This window comes from Erythrolamprus reginae, chromosome Z, assembly GCF_031021105.1.
Source record: "Erythrolamprus reginae isolate rEryReg1 chromosome Z, rEryReg1.hap1, whole genome shotgun sequence".
NCBI classification, from domain to species: Eukaryota; Metazoa; Chordata; class Lepidosauria; order Squamata; family Dipsadidae; genus Erythrolamprus; species Erythrolamprus reginae.
Window position 1 is genome coordinate 145,886,156 of NC_091963.1, and position 17,509 is coordinate 145,903,664.

The 17,509-nt window shown below is 38.0% G+C and overlaps 2 protein-coding genes across 2 annotated transcripts in view; one reads left to right on the plus strand and one right to left on the minus strand.

Annotated features, from left to right (window-relative positions):
* The window catches only part of LOC139154299 (uncharacterized), a 1,065,525-nt gene that overhangs the window by 781,339 nt on the left and 266,677 nt on the right, over window positions 1–17,509 (plus strand). The window lies entirely within an intron of this gene.
* Window positions 417–13,344, minus strand: LOC139154457 (vomeronasal type-2 receptor 26-like). Its single transcript, XM_070729091.1, has 5 exons — window positions 13,066–13,344; window positions 8,604–9,464; window positions 5,991–6,209; window positions 2,016–2,142; window positions 417–1,318 (listed from the first exon to the last, which is right to left on the minus strand). Exons 1-5 carry the CDS (start codon window positions 13,342–13,344, stop codon window positions 417–419), a joined length of 2,388 nt encoding a protein of 795 aa, XP_070585192.1.

Sequence of the window (17,509 nt, forward strand, 5' to 3'; positions counted from 1 at the left end):
GTGCACAGTGCCAAAAACCAAGCTTCTGAGCATGCATAGAGATAGAAAACAAAATGGTGCCACCAAAATATATGGTTCAAGGGCATGGCCAATGGTCACTCCCAGTTCAATGATTGGGGAAAAATTCCCACTATTGGTTCTTTAGAACTTGTACAAGCCAGGAGCAACCCATCTCGGATTTAGATACTCTATGAATGATAAATAAATGAATAGGTTATCCCAGATTTTATTTTTCATTCCAAATTCAAATAATCTGCCACAATAATTGCACGAATAACTGAATACCTTTAAGTGGGTTGGTTCAAATGATAATTGATTTATTAGGCATTCTGTCCTATATAATTTCATATAAAATCAGAAACAATCCTATTTCATTATACAAAGGTAGGTCATTGTTTTATAGTAAGAGAGTCTTCTCATCTTTTACTTCTTATCAGCTGTTCCTTGGTGTTCATTTCAGACTTTAGAAGAATGATATAGCATTTGGGGGGGAAAATACAACCCAGTAACCCAGCACTGGAAGCTAAGATGGAGAAGATCTCCACAGCTACCATATACTTTCCTTTGGTGCTCAAATAGGTGGGGACAAAAGACAACCAAACACTACAAAACACCAACATACTAAAAGTGATAAATTTGGCTTCATTGAAAGTATCTGGCAACTTCCTGGCTAAGAAGGCCACCATAAAGCTGATAAAGGATAAGAAACCCATGTAACCCAAGACAAGGTAAAACATAATGGTGGTTCCTTCATTACATTCTACTACAATTTCTCCTGGGATTGAGTACATATCTAAATTTGGGGATGGAGGTGAGGTTGTCACCCACACAATACAAATAACTGCTTGAATCAGAGAGCAGGAAATGACGATAGAGTTTGACAACCTTTTCCCCATATATGTCCTCATCTTGGATCCTGGTTTGGTGGCCATAAATGCTACCACCACTGTGATAGTTTTGGCCAGTAGGGAAGAAACAGCGACAGAGAAGATGATGCCAAAAATAGATTGTCGGAGAAAACAAGTCACTTTCCTTGGTTGTCCAATAAAGAGCAAAGAAGACAAGAAAGAAACAAGAAGAGAGATAAGGAGAAGGTAGGTGAGATCTCGGTTATTGGCTTTGACAATAGGGGTGTCTCGGTGCTTAATAAATGTTCCTAACACCAACACTGTGATCAAAGAAAAGGAAACGGCCACTGACATTAAACCGATTCCTAAAGGTTCATCATAAGAAAGAAAACTTATTGTTTTGGGGATGCATCCATCTTTATTCTTGGTAGCATACTGGTCTTCTGGGCATTCAATACAGTCAATCGTATCTGAAAAAGAAAAGAAAATATTGGGTGGATTTATTACTCCTAATTGTAAAACACTTCTATTTGGACCCTGATGGGAAGATAGATGTGTGTGAATTAATAAATGTATCAGTTAACCACAGAGATATGCATAAATCATGGGAGGATGAGGTTTCTCCTCCCCCCCATTTAGTTTTCCTTTTCTTCTTTCCTTTTGATTTGATGTTAGATAGAAAAGTTCAGGAAATCTCAAAAACACACAAAAAAGGGGACAATTGCAGAGGTGATATTCACTTACCTTCCCTACCGGTTCGCAAATATGAGTGCGTTCTTGCACTTAGTTTTCATTGGTAGAGGGCTGCATGAGGCCATCATGGCTGAAAATAAGGTCCAGGGAGGCTGTGTGTAGCCCCTGAATTCTGTTTTCATTGGCAAGCAAAAGAAACTAAAAACAGGCACTGTCAGTACATGCATGTGGCCTTCCACACATGCGCTTTGCATGTGGGTGCAGCTTGCATGCATGCATGTGGCTTCAAAACATACAGAAACAGGATATCATAGAGCTGGTACCAGTTCACTGCTACCAGTTTGCCATATCAATTTGCTGCTACCAGTTTGCCCATCTGGTCCAAACCAGCAGAATACCACCTCAGGACAGTTACTAATTCTTTATCTGAAATAATGCTGAAAGTAGTGTTGTGGAATATAATGCATTGCCTACCCTTCAGCTTTGAGATCTTTCCTTCTGGGCATGGTGAACAGTCATAACAGCAGAATTTATCCTTTTCTCTTTTTTTCTTCTGATAACCTGGAGGACAAGGCTCAGTACATATGGAAACAGGTTGTACCTGCCACATAGAAAGAAGCAGCAACAGGTTTAGGAGAAACAAACTAAGAAAATATGTCACAGAATTTAGTTTTTTCACAGCTACTATTTGCAAATGAAATGACATTTGTGTGAGAACATTTTCATTGTCTCACACATCATTTCACTCTGCAGCAATTTGTACAAAGGAACATGGTAGATTGCTTCATTTTTATATAATCTAGACCAGTGTTTTCCAATCAGTGTGCCGCGGCACACTAGTGTGCCGCGGGACATGGTCAGGTGTGCCGCGAGCCCGGCCTGGCTGGAGCTTCCCTAGCTGTGACGGCGTGAGCTTTTGGGGCCCGGTGGGAGGGCACCAGCTACTGTTGCTTCTAAGCTGCGTGGGCGGGCGCCCGCACAGCCATTAGGAACCCACCCACCCCCCACAAAATTTTTTGAAGTGGCGCAAAGCCACGCAGTCCTGAATCGCTCCTTCTCCGGCCAGCAAAGTCTGCTGCCTAGGAAAGTGGTGCATTTGAAAAACGCGCGTTTTAAATGGGCGCCACTTTCCCAGGCAGACGGCTTGCTGGCCGGAGAAGCAAGCGATCCGGGACTGTGTGGCTTTGCGCCGTGATGACAACAACGGCGCCGTGGTGGCTTTCAAGCGCCGCCCTTCATGGCGCCCCACCACCCGTTCCTGCAGGTAGCAGTCAGGCGGAGTACCAGGAGGCGGAGGCGGCGCATGGCCAGGTGCTAAGCGCCATGGACACCTGGGAGGGCGAAGGGGTGAATGTGGCTGCTGCCTCTTAGGCGGAGGCGAAGGCGAAGGCGACGGCGGAGTCCGTGCTGGGGCCATGCGGGGCTGCTGATCCAGGGGGTCGCGGACCAGCAAGCTGCCCTCCACTCTCTCTCCGCTCTCTCTCTCTTTCTCTCTCTGTTGCTGGTGTGGTGCACGAGAGAGAAAGAGAGAGAGAGAAAAAGGAGGAGAGAAAGCAAGAGAGAAAGAGAGAGAAGTAAAAGCAAGAGAGAAATGAAGAGGGAGAGAGAAAGCAAGGAAGAGAGAGAGAGAGAAAGAGTGTGTGTGTGTGAGAAAGCAGGAAAGAAAGAAAGAGAGGGAGAGAAAAAGAAAGCAAGAGAGAGAGAAAGAGAAAGAGTGTGTATGAGAGAGAAAGCAAGAAAGAGAGAGAAAGAGAAAGAGGGAAGGAAAGCAAGAGAGAGAGAAAGAGAGAAAGCAAGGGAGAGAGAGAGAAAGCAAGGGAGAGAGAAAGAGAGAATAAAAGAGAGAGAGAAAGAGGGAGGGAAGGAGGGAGAGAGAGAGAAAGAGCAAAAAAGAGAGGAAGGAAGGAAGAAAGAAAGAAAGAGGGATGGAGAGAGGGGGGAAAGAAAGAGGGAGGGAGAGAGAAATAGGGTGAAAGGGAGGAAGAGAGGGGTTTTTGTCCAAACTTTTTTAGCGCCCCCCCCCCCCCCGCTCAATGTTCCCCAGGATTTTGTAAATGTGAATAATGTGCCGTGGATCAAAAAAGGTTGGGAAACACTGATCTAGACAATGAAAACCTGGAGCTCAAGACAGCAAGCAAATGAATGAACAAATCTTAATTGACTCAATCCAAAACTTATAAAAGGAAGAGATGAGTAATTATATTCACAGGTGATATTCAGCTTTGGATTGATTCAAGTGAACCAGTAGTAGTGACCTGTGGGTGGGCCCGCAGCGCTTGTGTTGAAAGCCACACACATGTGCAGAGGAAGTGGACACACTCACATTTGTGAACCAGTAGGGAAGGTAAGTAAATACCATCTCTGGCGATATTCATTGATGATGCTGATTACATTGTTTTTTCTAACTCAATCAATGTTTAATTAAGTTATGAAAAATGCAATGAAACTATCTATCTAAATTTAAGAACAGCTTCCCCATATATGAAATATTATACAGCAAGGTATAATAAATGATGAAATGATACAATTAAAAATTATACAGGAAGGAAGTTGACTTATTTAGCTATGATGTTGATGAAGGTTCCTGCACATCCCTTGGACAGCGAAGGTGACAAAGCAGCAAAGATTGAAATGTATAAAACCAGACAGATAATTCAAAAGCAAAATCACAAAAATGCTGCTTATTTATTTTGGCTACATCACCCAATCAAACTTACTGGAAAAGGCTATTATTATTTTTTTGAATGGGCAACAGTAAAAGGAAATGTAAACTATGGTATTTAAACATCACCAAAGCAGAAACCAGGCAAACAGTTGAAATAAGCTGTAAAATATTAGAAACTGTGGAGAGATCTGATACATAAAATAGAAACAGGATCTTCAAGTAAAAATACATGCAGCATTGTTTCCAAAATGTAACAAAATTACAGTTGAAAGGGACCTTGGTGGTCTTCTACTCCAACCACCTCCTCAAACAGGAAACCTTATATCATTCCAGACAAATGATTGTCCAATCTCTTCTTCAAAACCGTCCAGTGTTGGAGCACCCACAACTTCTGGAGGCAAGTCATTCTAATGAATAATTGTTCTAACTATCAGAAAATGTTTCCTTAATTCTAGGTTAAATTGATTATTTTGATTATTTTCCAATTCATTGCTTCTTGTCCAGCCTTCAAGTGGTTTGGAGAATAGGTTGACCTATTTACTTGTCTCTTAAATTGGGGTTTTTTAGATTACTTTTTAATATTAGATTTGTTACATTGTTTTTTATTGTTGTTAGCTGCCCCGAGTCTTCGGAGAGGGGCGGCATACAAATCTAAATAAACTAAACTAAACTAAATACTGTAAATCAGTTTTAGATTATATGAAAGAAAGCCAGGAATTAAACTCTTATCTATATTATTTTTAGAAGTGTTTTTCTATTCTTGGTTTTTTTTAATTAACATTTATAAAGGACCATAAGAGACATGATAGTGCCATTCTGATACTTGAGGGGCTGCCACAGAGATGAGGGAGTCAAGTTGTTTTCCAAGATGCCTGAAGGCCAAACAAGGATTAATGGATGAAAACTGATCAACGAGAGATTCAGCCTAGAAATAAGGAGAAATTTTCTGACAATCAGAACAATTAACCAGTGAAAGAACTGGTTGTGAATGCTTCATTACTGGAGATTTTTAAGAAGAGACTGGATAGTATTGTCTGAAATGGTATAGGGTCTCCTTCTTTAGCAGGGGGCTACAAGACCTCCAAGGTCCCTTCCAGCTCTATTCTATAATATAATAACAGAGTTGGAAGGGACTTTGGAGTTAAGCAACCAAGGGCTCAATCTATTCTCCAAAAATACCTGAAGGTAAGACAAGAAACAATGGATGGAAAATATCAAAGACAGATTCAAGCTAGAACTAAGGAGAAATTTCCTGACAGTGAGAAAAATTAATCAGTGGAGTGACTTGTCTCCAGAAGTCCAACCTGCTCAGGCAGGAAACCCTATACCACTTCAGACAAATAGTTATCCAAATGGTTATCCAACAAATTCTTTAAAATTTCCAGTGATGGAGCATACACAACTTCTGGAGGCAAGTCATTCCACTGATTAATTGTTCTCACTGTCAGGAAATTTCTCTTTAGTTCTAGCTTGAATCTGTCTTTGATATTTTCCATCTATTGTTTCTTGTCTTACCTTCAGGTATTTTTGGAGAATGGATTGAGCCTTTGGTTGCTTATCTCCTTTGATTAGTTTCCAATCATTACTTCTTGTTCTATTCTGATTGATTGATTGATTGATTGATTGATTGATTGATAGTTTCAGATCCAAATCAATGGTACCTACCTAATTTTTATGGAAAGAAATTGTCACCCATGATGGAATCAGCCCATTTAGAAAAATCTTATGTTTAATTACAGTTCTGAAAATGAAAGAAAAATCTGAAAATAAATCATAATTCATACCTGATTATAACACTGGGGCCACACAATTTTTGAGTCATCTATATTGAGCTTTTTCCCTTCAGGATCCACTGTTCCAATTTGTACTTTAACAAAGGAGTGGTTTTGGAAGGTGATTAAGTTTGTTATACCAAATCCACTGGCCATTTCCTTCTTTCCATTAAAGTACACTGTTTCTCCAGCAGAATTGTTAAACACGATAGATTGAAGAACTGGGTGGAGCTACATCCAACATGCAGAGGGGGAGAGAGAGAAAAGGAAACAATGCACCAAAAATTTAACTGTAATTGTTTTCAGATGCATCTCCTTCAGGGATGGTTTTCACTTACCTTCCCTACCAGTTTGCATATGTGTACGTTTGCGGCCTTCTGCGCATGTGCTTTACTCAAACGCATGCCTTCTGCACATGCACCCAGCTTCAAAAACATGCCCAAATCAGATGCCCTAGAGCTGGGGCAAGGGGCAAGGGGGTGAGGGGGTGGACCCACCCATGATTGTCACTACCAGTTCAGGTGAACCAGTCCATATAGGAACAGGAAGGAGAATACTACCTCTGTTCTTCTTCCTGTTCTTGTTTAAATCTTCAATCTACAATGTGCAATTTCTCAAGAGATGCAACAGACCAATAACTATGCTAGACAGACAGACAAACAGATCATTTTTAAAGGTTGATAGAAATAGGTAGGCACAAAGGCAGATCAGTGTGATAACAATATTTGGTATCTAGATTAATCTTATTGATTAAAGATGCAGATAATGATGTGATGACAAAAATCACCACCAGGATAAGAAGGACACCAGGCCACACTGGAACTCTTTTGGACAGGAACTGTAGTCTTTCTCACTCAGGAAACAGTTTATTGCTTCGGTCCTGGCAGGGAGGCTTTCCCATCAGGACAAAGTAGATAGCTGGCCACACTGGAACTCTTTTATACAGGAACAGCAGCTTGGTCAGTAATCTTTTTTGGGGGGTTACTGAGTGGCAGTCTTGCAGCCCACAAAATCAAATTAAATAAAATGAAATCAAATTTTAAAACTTTGAAAGTTGAAGTGTAGCAGAGAGCAAACCCCCACACACACCTGCCCACAAAACTATGTTTCTTATCCCTTCAATGTCTTTGCACACAAAATCAAATTAAATAAAACAAAATCAAATTAAATAACTTTAAAAGTTGAAGTGTAGCAGAGAGCAACTGCCCCCCCTGCCCCCCTTGTCTTTTTCTTCTTGTGCCTGTCTGGCTGTCTAGGCTGGTATGCTCATTGCTCACCCACGTTTTCTTCTCTCTTTAACTTGTATGAACAATATCTCCCTTTCTGTGAAGCAGATGCAGCCAAATTGGTCTTTGAAATCTCCCTAAGCTATCTCTCCCTCTCAGTAGAACTAACACAGACTTTCCCTCCCTAGCTGGTATCTCTTACAATGGGGATGGACCGCATGGTGCTGCCTTTTATAGACACAGGTCAGGTGTCCTTGGGGACCAATCTAAGCCATGCATCCGGCTGGCCAATCCGTGGCCAGCAGGACACATGGCCAATCACAGCCTTTTATTTACCTTTATGTCCGGAGGCTGCATGGCTTCAGGTAAGAAGAAGGCTGTTCATTGGTCCGTCACATCGCCCCGTCACGGAATTTGGCCCGAACTCCGAACTTTAGCACAGATTTTTGTTAAAATTCAGGTTTGGGTTTGGCATCACGAACAGTGCGAAATTCGGTATGAACCCGAATTGTGCGAGTTCCGTTCGCCCATCACTAATTGTAATGTGAAATCCAGCATATCCGTTTCATTTGCTTTATATTACTGTATTTGTAAATAAAATAATAAACGAAAACGTAAACAAAAACAAAAACAACCTTGGAGTCTTCTAGTTCAACCCCCTACTTGGGGGTTTCTCCTTGAGGGTCTCAAGTGTTACAGCTCTCACAATCTCTGCAAGCAACCTGTTCTAGTGGTTGATTGCTCTCACCATCAGAAAGTTCCTCCTTATTTGCAAATTAAATCTCTCTTTGGTCAGCTTCCATCCATTATTCCTTGTCTCATCTGCTTTGGAAAACAGCCTGACTCCTTCCCCTCTGTGGTAGCCCCGCAAATATTGGAGCATTGTTACCATGTCTCCGCTGGTCCTTCTCTTTGCTAGACTAGCAATGCTCATTTCCTGCAACCTCTCTTCATACGTTTAGTTCCTAGTCCCCTCATCATCCTGGTTGGTCTCTTCTGCACTTTCTCTAGAGTTTCAATGTCTTTTTTGAAATGTGGTGACCAAAACTGGATGCAGTATTCTAGGTGTGGTCTAACTAAGGCTTTATGGAGTGGTATTAATATCTTCCTAGTCCTAGATTGCATACTTCTGTTAATGCAATTTAGGATTGTATTGGCTTCTTTGGCTGCTGCTGCACATTGCTGGCTCATATTTAATTGGTTGTCCATCAAGACTCTCGCATTCACTGCTATTGAGTGTGGTTTCACCCTGTTTAAATGTATGACTTTGATTTTTTTTTTTTTACTGGTGCCCCATTTCATATTCTAGACATACAACTTGATTAACTCATGAAATAGATAAAGATATATGAGTCTGTACTATTTTTTTGTGGTGGAAAGAAAGACTCACAACCATTACCTGCCAAGGCTGAAGACTTTGAAGTTTGGTCGTTTTCATACCACTCTTGGATCTGAGTTTGGATCTAAATAACTCCATGGAATGCAAAGAATGTGCTATAACATAAACTGCATTGTAGATGCTATAACTGTGACCAGTCATGTAAATTTCAAAATGAGAACTAGGAAGGTTTTTCAAGCTCTCTTCCCAAGAACATACTTTTGTGGCCTCCATAGGAATCTTTGGACACTGAAATAAACAATCAATAGCCTGCTCCAAGAAGACCTTCAAAAAATCATTTCTTTCAGCCTGACATGGGTCTAGGGTCAGAAGAAATTTCTGGAACTTGGGCAGATGATGGGACTGAATAGTAAAAGAAATGGCTCCTTGGAACACTTGTAAATTTAAGCCCTTCTGAAGACTGGACAATGAAAAATCAACCTGCGCAGTCATAATCCATACTCTTTGAAAGAATATATTTGAACTATTATCATTAGTTGCTTGAAGCATAAAATAGCTCAGCAACATAATGGACAAGGTATCTCCATAAACAACCATTGTATTCACGTTGATATTAGTCATTGGTAGATAAATATTCCAGACATTCCTATTAATGATTGCTATATTAGTCAACTCTGCTTTGGGAATATTTGTTGTGAATGCTGAACAGATCCCGTTTTGGGAAAGCAATGGTTCTAACACCTGCATGAAATGTTCTCCACTATCATTGTCAACGATGAAGAACCCAATCCATGTCCATCCAAAATGATGAAGGAGCTGGATAATTCCCATGTACTGGCTGGCTTCATTTGGAACCATACGGTATAGAGTTGGGTGCTCTGTAATATAGCTCTTCTCTGGAGCAAATGAGCCATAACTAAGCTGGAAGGAATGGATACATAAATCTGCATGCAAGAAGATTTTTGTGCAATTGTCAGAGTTTTTTTAAAAAGTCTGCATAAACCAAAAGATAAACTTCTATTTTCCTTCTGCTTGAATGTTTCTGCAGGGTTTTGTTTTTTTTTTAGAAAAAATAGTTTTCTGGAAAAAGCAACTTGTAAAGAGTTACACTGGGGATAATTAATTGGAAAAAGTCAGAGAAGAGCAACTAAGATGAATAAAGGCCTGGAAACAAAAACATATGAAAAACAGTCACAGGATTTGAATATGGCTAGTCTAGAGAAAAGAAGGACTACATAAATAGCAGTATTGTGGAATTTAGGGGCTACCACAAAGAAGAACCGGGCAATTTATTTTCCAAAGCACCAGAGGACAAGACAAGAATCCAAGGATGGAAACTAATCAAGGAGAGAAGCAACCTAGAATTAAGGAGAAACTTCATAATACTGAGTATTAGTGGAAGAGCTTGCCTTCAGAACTTGTGGGTGCTTCATTACTGCAAGTTTTTTAAAAAAATATTTTTTTTTATTTTCAAAGACAGACATGACACACACAACATAAAACATTAAATGGAGCTACAATCGCTCCGCTCAGAGTAGAAGTCTTCATATATACAAAAAAAAAAAAAAAAAGAGAGAGAGCGAGAGAGAGAGAGAGAGAGATATCTTGTTTTTTAAGATCATCCGGAGAATATATTGCAATATCTGTTATAATTCAGTACATATAAAACACTTCTAGTAGTACAATAATATATCTAAACAAATTTTTAATTTGTAAATTAAATCAAATTTAGGTGAGAGAGAAAAGAAAGAAGAAAAAAGTATTAACTGCCTAAAAACACATCTAATAATATATTAAAAAATATATAAACAAACTATTAATTTGTAAATTAAGTCAAACCTAAGTAAAACAAAAGAAAAAGCAAGAGGTATTACCTTATGTTATGGACAAATCACGATCTAATATATTTTTCTAATTGTGTTCAAATTTTTAAACTATTATTTCAATATACTTATATCTTTTTCTTTTTATTCCACCAAGTATATACCCTCTGCCAAGTATCATAAAATTTGGAGTCTTCTTGGTTATTTAACCGTCTCGTCATCATATCGAGCTCAGCACATTCTAAAACTTTCTTAAGTATTTCTTCTTCTTTTGGAATCTCTGTTTCCTTCCATCTTTGTGCAAAAACTATCCTAGCAGCTACTAATATATGGACTATTAAATAATATATATCTTTTTTGTATTTATTATTTGAAATACTTAATAAAAAAAATTCTGGTGTTTTCTTGATTTCTTGCTGTGTTATTTCTCTTAACCATCTTTCTAGTAAATTCCAATATTCTTTTGCTTTTTAGCATATCCACCAAATATGCTAATAAGTATCTATTTCTGTTTTGCATTTCCAACAGTACAGTGATTTTGTTGGAAGATTTTGGGTGGTAGATGCCATCTATAAAACATTTTTATTTGGTTTTCTTTGAAGGAGGTTGACTTTGTTATTTTCCAATTATATGTCCATACCCTTTCCCATGTATTTAAATCTATTTCTTTATTTAAATTTCTGCACCAACTAATCACATTGTCTTTTAATATCCAACCTATGGATTTACAGTTAATTAGATATTTATATATTTTCCCGATCAATTTTCCTTGATTTGTTGTTAATAGTTTGCCTAAAATATTATTATCCTTGCTGAGTATATATGTTTTTTTGTATTTATGAAATCTAGACTTAATCTGTGCATATTGCCACCAATCAATTACGTCTGCTTGCAATAATTCCTGTCTCATTTTTAAATTCCACTGTGTATCTACTAGGTCACTATATTTCCATATTTTGCCTTCTTGTATTAAGTTTGGGGGACTTATAGCTTCTATCGGGGATATCCATTCTGGCATAACTAAAAAATAATCTTTTTTAATGTCATTTCAGACTTCCATGAGTGCCTTTCTAATTATATGTCTATTAAAATAAGAGTGTGTTTTATACTTTTCATACCATATAAAGGCATGCCAACCTAACATTAAATCATGTCCTTCTAAATTTAATAGCCTTCTATTTTGTAAAGTAAGCCACTCTTTGATCCAAGTTAGGGCTGTTGCATGGTAATATAATTTCCAGTTTGGGAGGGCAAGGCCTCCTCTTTCCTTCACGTCTTCTAGTGCACACTGTTTTATTCTAGGCTTTTTATCTTGCCATATAAATTATTTTGTTATCTTCATTATTTCTTTGAAAAAATCTCTTCCTGGGTTTATGGGAATTACCTGAAATAAAAACAGGACTTTGGGTAAAATGTTCATCTTAATTGTAAAGATTCTACCTAATAATGGTAACTGCAGATTATTCCAAGTTACTAAGTCCTTTTTAATTTGCTTTAAAAGTTTCATGTAATTGTCTTTTTTTAATGACATGGATTTAGCTGATATCCAAATACTTTCTTTTATTTTACTTTCTTTATCTTCATTTTTTATTTTTTTTTCTAGTTGTTTTATCTGAGGGTCTGTCATGTTTTTTGTTAATATTTGTGTCTTACTTTTGCTAATTTTCAAACCAGCTACTCTTCCATATTCTTCTGTTGAATCTATTAATTTTACTATTGAAGTTAGAGGGTCTTCTAGTATAAAGACAACATCATCTGCAAAAGCCTGAAGTTTATATGTTTCTTTTTTAACTTCTAGGCCTTTAATATTTTTATCTTTTATTATTTTTATCAATAAAGTTTCTAATGTTAGAATGAATAACAATGGTGAAATAGGGCAACCTTATCTGACTCCTCTTTGTATTTCGAACTTTTCTGTTTGGTCCTTATTAAGAATAATTTTAGCTGTTTGAGTGGAATATATAGCATCAATTATGTTGAAAAATTTATTTCCAAAATTCATTTTATTCAGTTGTAGTTTCATAAAAGACCAGTTGACATCAACTGCCTTTTTTGCATCTAAAAATATTAATGCCATTTGTTTTTCTGGATGTTGTTCATAATATTCTAAAGTGTTTATAATTGTCCTCAAATTATTTTTAATCTGCCTATTTGATAAAAAAACTGTTTTGGTCTTCATGTATTATTCCAGACATAATACTGAAACAAAGATTTTACAGTCAACATGTATTAACGAAATTGGTCTATAATTTTGAATTATAGAGGTTTTTAAGAAGAGACTGGACAGCTACTTGTCTGAAAGGATATATGCAGGGGTGGGCTACTGCCGAATGGGCGGGAATGCAGTGGGGTAGCGAAAATGGAGCTCCACCCCAGAGCATCCAATTTGCACTGAAAGATGTTGAAAGAAAATGCATAAGCCACGCCCACAGTAAAATTTTTGGTAGCCCTTGGATATATGGTCTCCTGCTTGAGTAAGGGATTGAACTAGAAGACCTCCAAGATCCCTTGCAGATTTTTTATGACACAATTTTAGTATTAGTTTCCTATCCCTTTTCCCATTTTGAGGTAACATTCCTGTCCATCTACAATACATCTATGAACTGCAACATTCCTTTTTTCTGAACTGCAAAATTAAAGTAAGAAGAAGAAAGATAGGAACTTATACACATCTCCATTATTCCATGAGCAAATCTTACCTGTGGAATCTTATAAAGACTTAAAAGTTTTTCCATATGGAATGAGACAGTGGCACCAAGTCCGCCAATAACAGCAATAAGTTTTCCCCCATAGTTAGGTATAAATCTGTGCATTTTGAAAAGAAGGTCCAGAGTAGTCCGATAGGTCATCATTACATTATTGTAGCTGTCACAGATATGGAATCCAAGTGTGATATTGGGTAAGATATGGGAATCCTCATTGATTTCATTTATGGCAAATGCCAAGGCCAGGATGTGTTGGTAGAACTTGGTCACCATGCTGCCAATAAAATGACAAGCTCAATCACTGGCAGATGCCACAAAGCAAATTGTCCCAGCATAGACTAACATTGAAAGAAAAATGCTGGAGTATTGAATAAGATTCATTGCAATCAACAGTCATGGTTTTTCACCACTGATGAAAAGGGAATAACGGAATAATAGAGTTGAAAAGGATTTTGGAGATCTTTGAGTCCAATGCCCTTCTTAAGCAGAAAACTCTATAAAAGTTCAGAGAAATGGTTGTACAATCTTTTCTTTAAAATCTCCAATGTTGGAGCAGCCACAACTTCTGTAGACAAGTCATTCCATTGATAAATTGTTCTCACTGTCTGGAAATTTCTCCTTAGTTATAGACTGGATCTGTCTTTGAGTAGTTTCTATCCATTGTTTCTTGTCCTGCCTTCAGGTGCTTTGGAAAATAGGTCGGCACCTCACCCGCTCCTTTGTGGCAGCCCCTGAGATATTGGAACACTGCTATCATGTCTCCCCTAGTCCATGTCTCCCTTAAACTAGACATACTTTAGCAAGAACTTTACAGATAAACCATGAAGTTTTTGGTAACAAACCTGAAGTATTAATTGGAATACACATTCGGTACAATTTGTTTGTCTGCTCAGAATTAGAAAGAGAAAGTGTACAAGAAGACCATGACTATCTGTCAGAATGATCAAACAATTGGCAACTCCAAATCTCAACCAACAAATGCTCTATATTACACATTGCCCAAAAAATCAGAACACAAAATTCAAGCTGGGCAGATACAACCCTATAGACAACCCTCACTCTGACTACACATCTTAAATGATCTGAATGCCAGAACTCACTATAACAGTTAACCTAATCTTACATAGCTTCTTCTCCAGTAATATTGAACTACATACTAGGGAATACAAAACTTTTGCTAGACCAATACTTCAATACAGCTCATCTGTCTGGAACCCACATCACATATTGGACATTAATACAATTGAACAAGACCAGAGATATTTCACAGGAAGAGTCTTACAAAAGTACACCTACAAAAAGATATTGACAAAATTGAATGGGTCCAAAGACGGGCTACAAGAATGGGGGAAGGTCTTAAGCATAAAACATACCAGGAAAGACTTAGTGAACTCAATCTGTATAGTCTGGAGGACAGAAGGAAAAGGGGGGACGTGATCGAAATATTTAAATATGTCAAAGGGTTAAATAAGGTTCAGGAGGGAAGTGTTTTTAATAGGAAAGTGAACACAAGAACAAGGGGACACAATCTGAAGTTAGTTGGGGGAAAGATCAAAAGCAACGTGAGAAAATATTATTTTACTGCAAGAGTAGTAGATCCTTAGAACAAACTTCCAGCAGACGTGGTTGGTAAATCCACCGTAACTGAATTTAAACATGCCTGGGATAAACATATATCCATCCTAAGATAAAATACAGAAAGTAGTATAAGGGCAGACTAGATGGATCATGAGGTCTTTTTCTGCCATCAGTCTTCTATGTTTCTATGTTTCTAAGAGTCCTCTACTCCTCTGCTTGCAACAGAATATCTCATGATACCAGGTTTGAAATTATGGGCTTAGACAATTTAGAACTAGGACACCTTCAGTATGACCTAAGCATAGTTCATAAAATTATCTACTACAATGTCCTACCTGTCAATGACTACTTCAGCTTCATCTACAACAATGCATGAGCACACAATAGATACAAACATATGGTAAACCACTCCAAACTCAATTGCAAAAAATATGACTTCAAAGAGATCAATGCCTGGAATGCACTACCTGACACTGTGGTTTCATCCCCAAACCCCCATAACTTTAACCTTAGATTGTCTACAGCCTAAGAGGTCTATAAGGGATGTGCATAAGCACACCAATATACCTACCATCCCTGTCAAACTGCCCCCCCCCATTTATTCATATCCATTTCTTGTACTTGTAAGTGTGTGTGTGTGTGTTTGTGTAGATTGAGTGCTTTCTAACAAAATGAAATTCAATGGTGAAGAAAGTAAGGTTCTACATTTAAGCAAGAAAAACAAAATGCACAGATACAGTATACATGGTACCTTGCTCAACAGTAGTCACTGTGAGAGGGATCTTGGAGTCCTAGTGGACAACCATTTAAATATGAGCCAGTAGTGTGCAGCAGTTGCCAAAGAAGCCAGCACAGTTGTAGGCTGCATTAACAGAGGGATAAAATCAAAGATCACATGAAGTGTTAATACCATTTTATAATGTCTTGATAAGGATGCACTTGGAATACTGCATTCAATTTTGGTCACCATGATGTAAAAATGATGTTGAGACTCCAGAAAGAGTACAGAGAAGAGCAACAAAGAAGATTAGGGGATTGGAGGCTAAAACATATGAAGAACAGTTCTAGGAATTGGATATATCTACTTTAATGAAAAGAAGGACTAGGGGAAACATGATAGCAGTGTTCCAATATCTCAAGGGTGGCCACAAAGAAGAGGGAGTCAAACTATTCTCCAAAGCACCTGAGGGTAGAACAAGAAGCATTGGATGGAAACTAAATGAGAGAAGTAACTTAGAACTAAAGAGAAATTTCCTGATAGTTAAAATAATTAATCAGTGGAACAGCTTGCCCCCAGAAGTTGTGAATGCTCCAATACTGGAAGTTTTTAAGAAGATGTTGGATAACCATTTATCTGAAGGGCTGAAAGGTTTCCTGCCTAAGCAGAGGGCTGGACTAGAAGATCTCCAAGGTCCCTCCCAACTCTATTATTCTATTCTATTTTATCTATTCTATTCTATTCTATCCTATTCTATCCTATTCTATCCTATCTGTTATCTAATACATGCCTGATGAACATAAAAATACAAATACAGTGACATATAATCTATACCTTCCATCCTGAATCAAAGTAATATTCCTTGCCTTCTTTGCAAAGTGTTTTTCAGAAGATAATATCATTTTCTCCAACTTCTTTCTCAACTGGATGGAAAAAAGAATGACAAGCGGAAGGAAGGGAGGGAGGGAGGAAGGAAGGAAGGAAGAATAACAGAGTTGGAAGGACTTTGGAGATCTTCCATTTCAATCTCCTGCTCAAGCAGGAGGCCCTATACCCATGGTGGCAAACCTGTGGCATGCAGGTCAAAGGTGGCACACAGAGTCCTTTCTGTGGGCATGCGAGCCATTGCCCCACTTCAGCTCTGCCAGGCATGTGTGTGTACCTCCCACTGGCTAGCTGGTCTTTGGGTCTCTGCCCCTATGTTTGTGGGAGCAGGATGCACATGCAGAGGGCCATGTATTCATGCAAGGTGCTGTGCATACATTGCATTTTGGGAGTGCACGTGCACGCTTTGAGACAGAAAAGATTAGCCATTACTGTCCTATACCATTTTACACAAATGGTTGTTCAGTCCCTCATTAATAACAAGGAATTAAGGAAGGAAGGAAGGAAGGAAGGAAAGTAAGAAGAAAGGAAGGGAGGAAGGGAGGGAGGGAAGGAGGGAGGGAGGACATTTAGAAAAATATCTAATTAATCTAAGGCATTTTAAGAATTTGGCTCACAAAATTCTAGGGAGTTAATATTTAAACATGTGAGTGAGGTTAATCAGTTGCCATTCACTACTTCCTGCCTTGTTCATTGACCTTAATTTTATACATACAGCCAGTTACACCATGAGAATAATTCATATACTACTGTATACATAAAAACAATTTATATAAAGAATATAAAACCTGGCCCAGGAAAATTTGTTAAACTTTTCTGTAAGGAATGGATGGTGTACATTTAAATCTCAAATTCATGGCACAAAATTTAAAATAAAAAAATGCTCAAATTTTACCATGGGAGTTAGGTAGAAGAATAAATAAAAACTCTAATGAATACTTTGAAGCTGTATCAAAATATAGTTCATCAGAAGCCATGATTGAAAAGATTTCAAATGTTTCAGATTTTTCCAGTGTCTCTTTCCAAATCTTTTAGCAAAATCAGTGGCCACAGTTATAATTTTTCTTTTTAAAAGAATAATGATTCATTGGTGGACTATGAACAAATACTTCCACCTTTCTTTATTTTTCCTTCATCTCATCTTGCACTTTTGGTGGCTAGATGGACTCCTTATGCAGTTCTCCAGTATTATTTAAAAAACATTTCCCCTTGGTTTGATAGAGAGGAATTGGTCCAAATTCACCCACCTAACTTCAT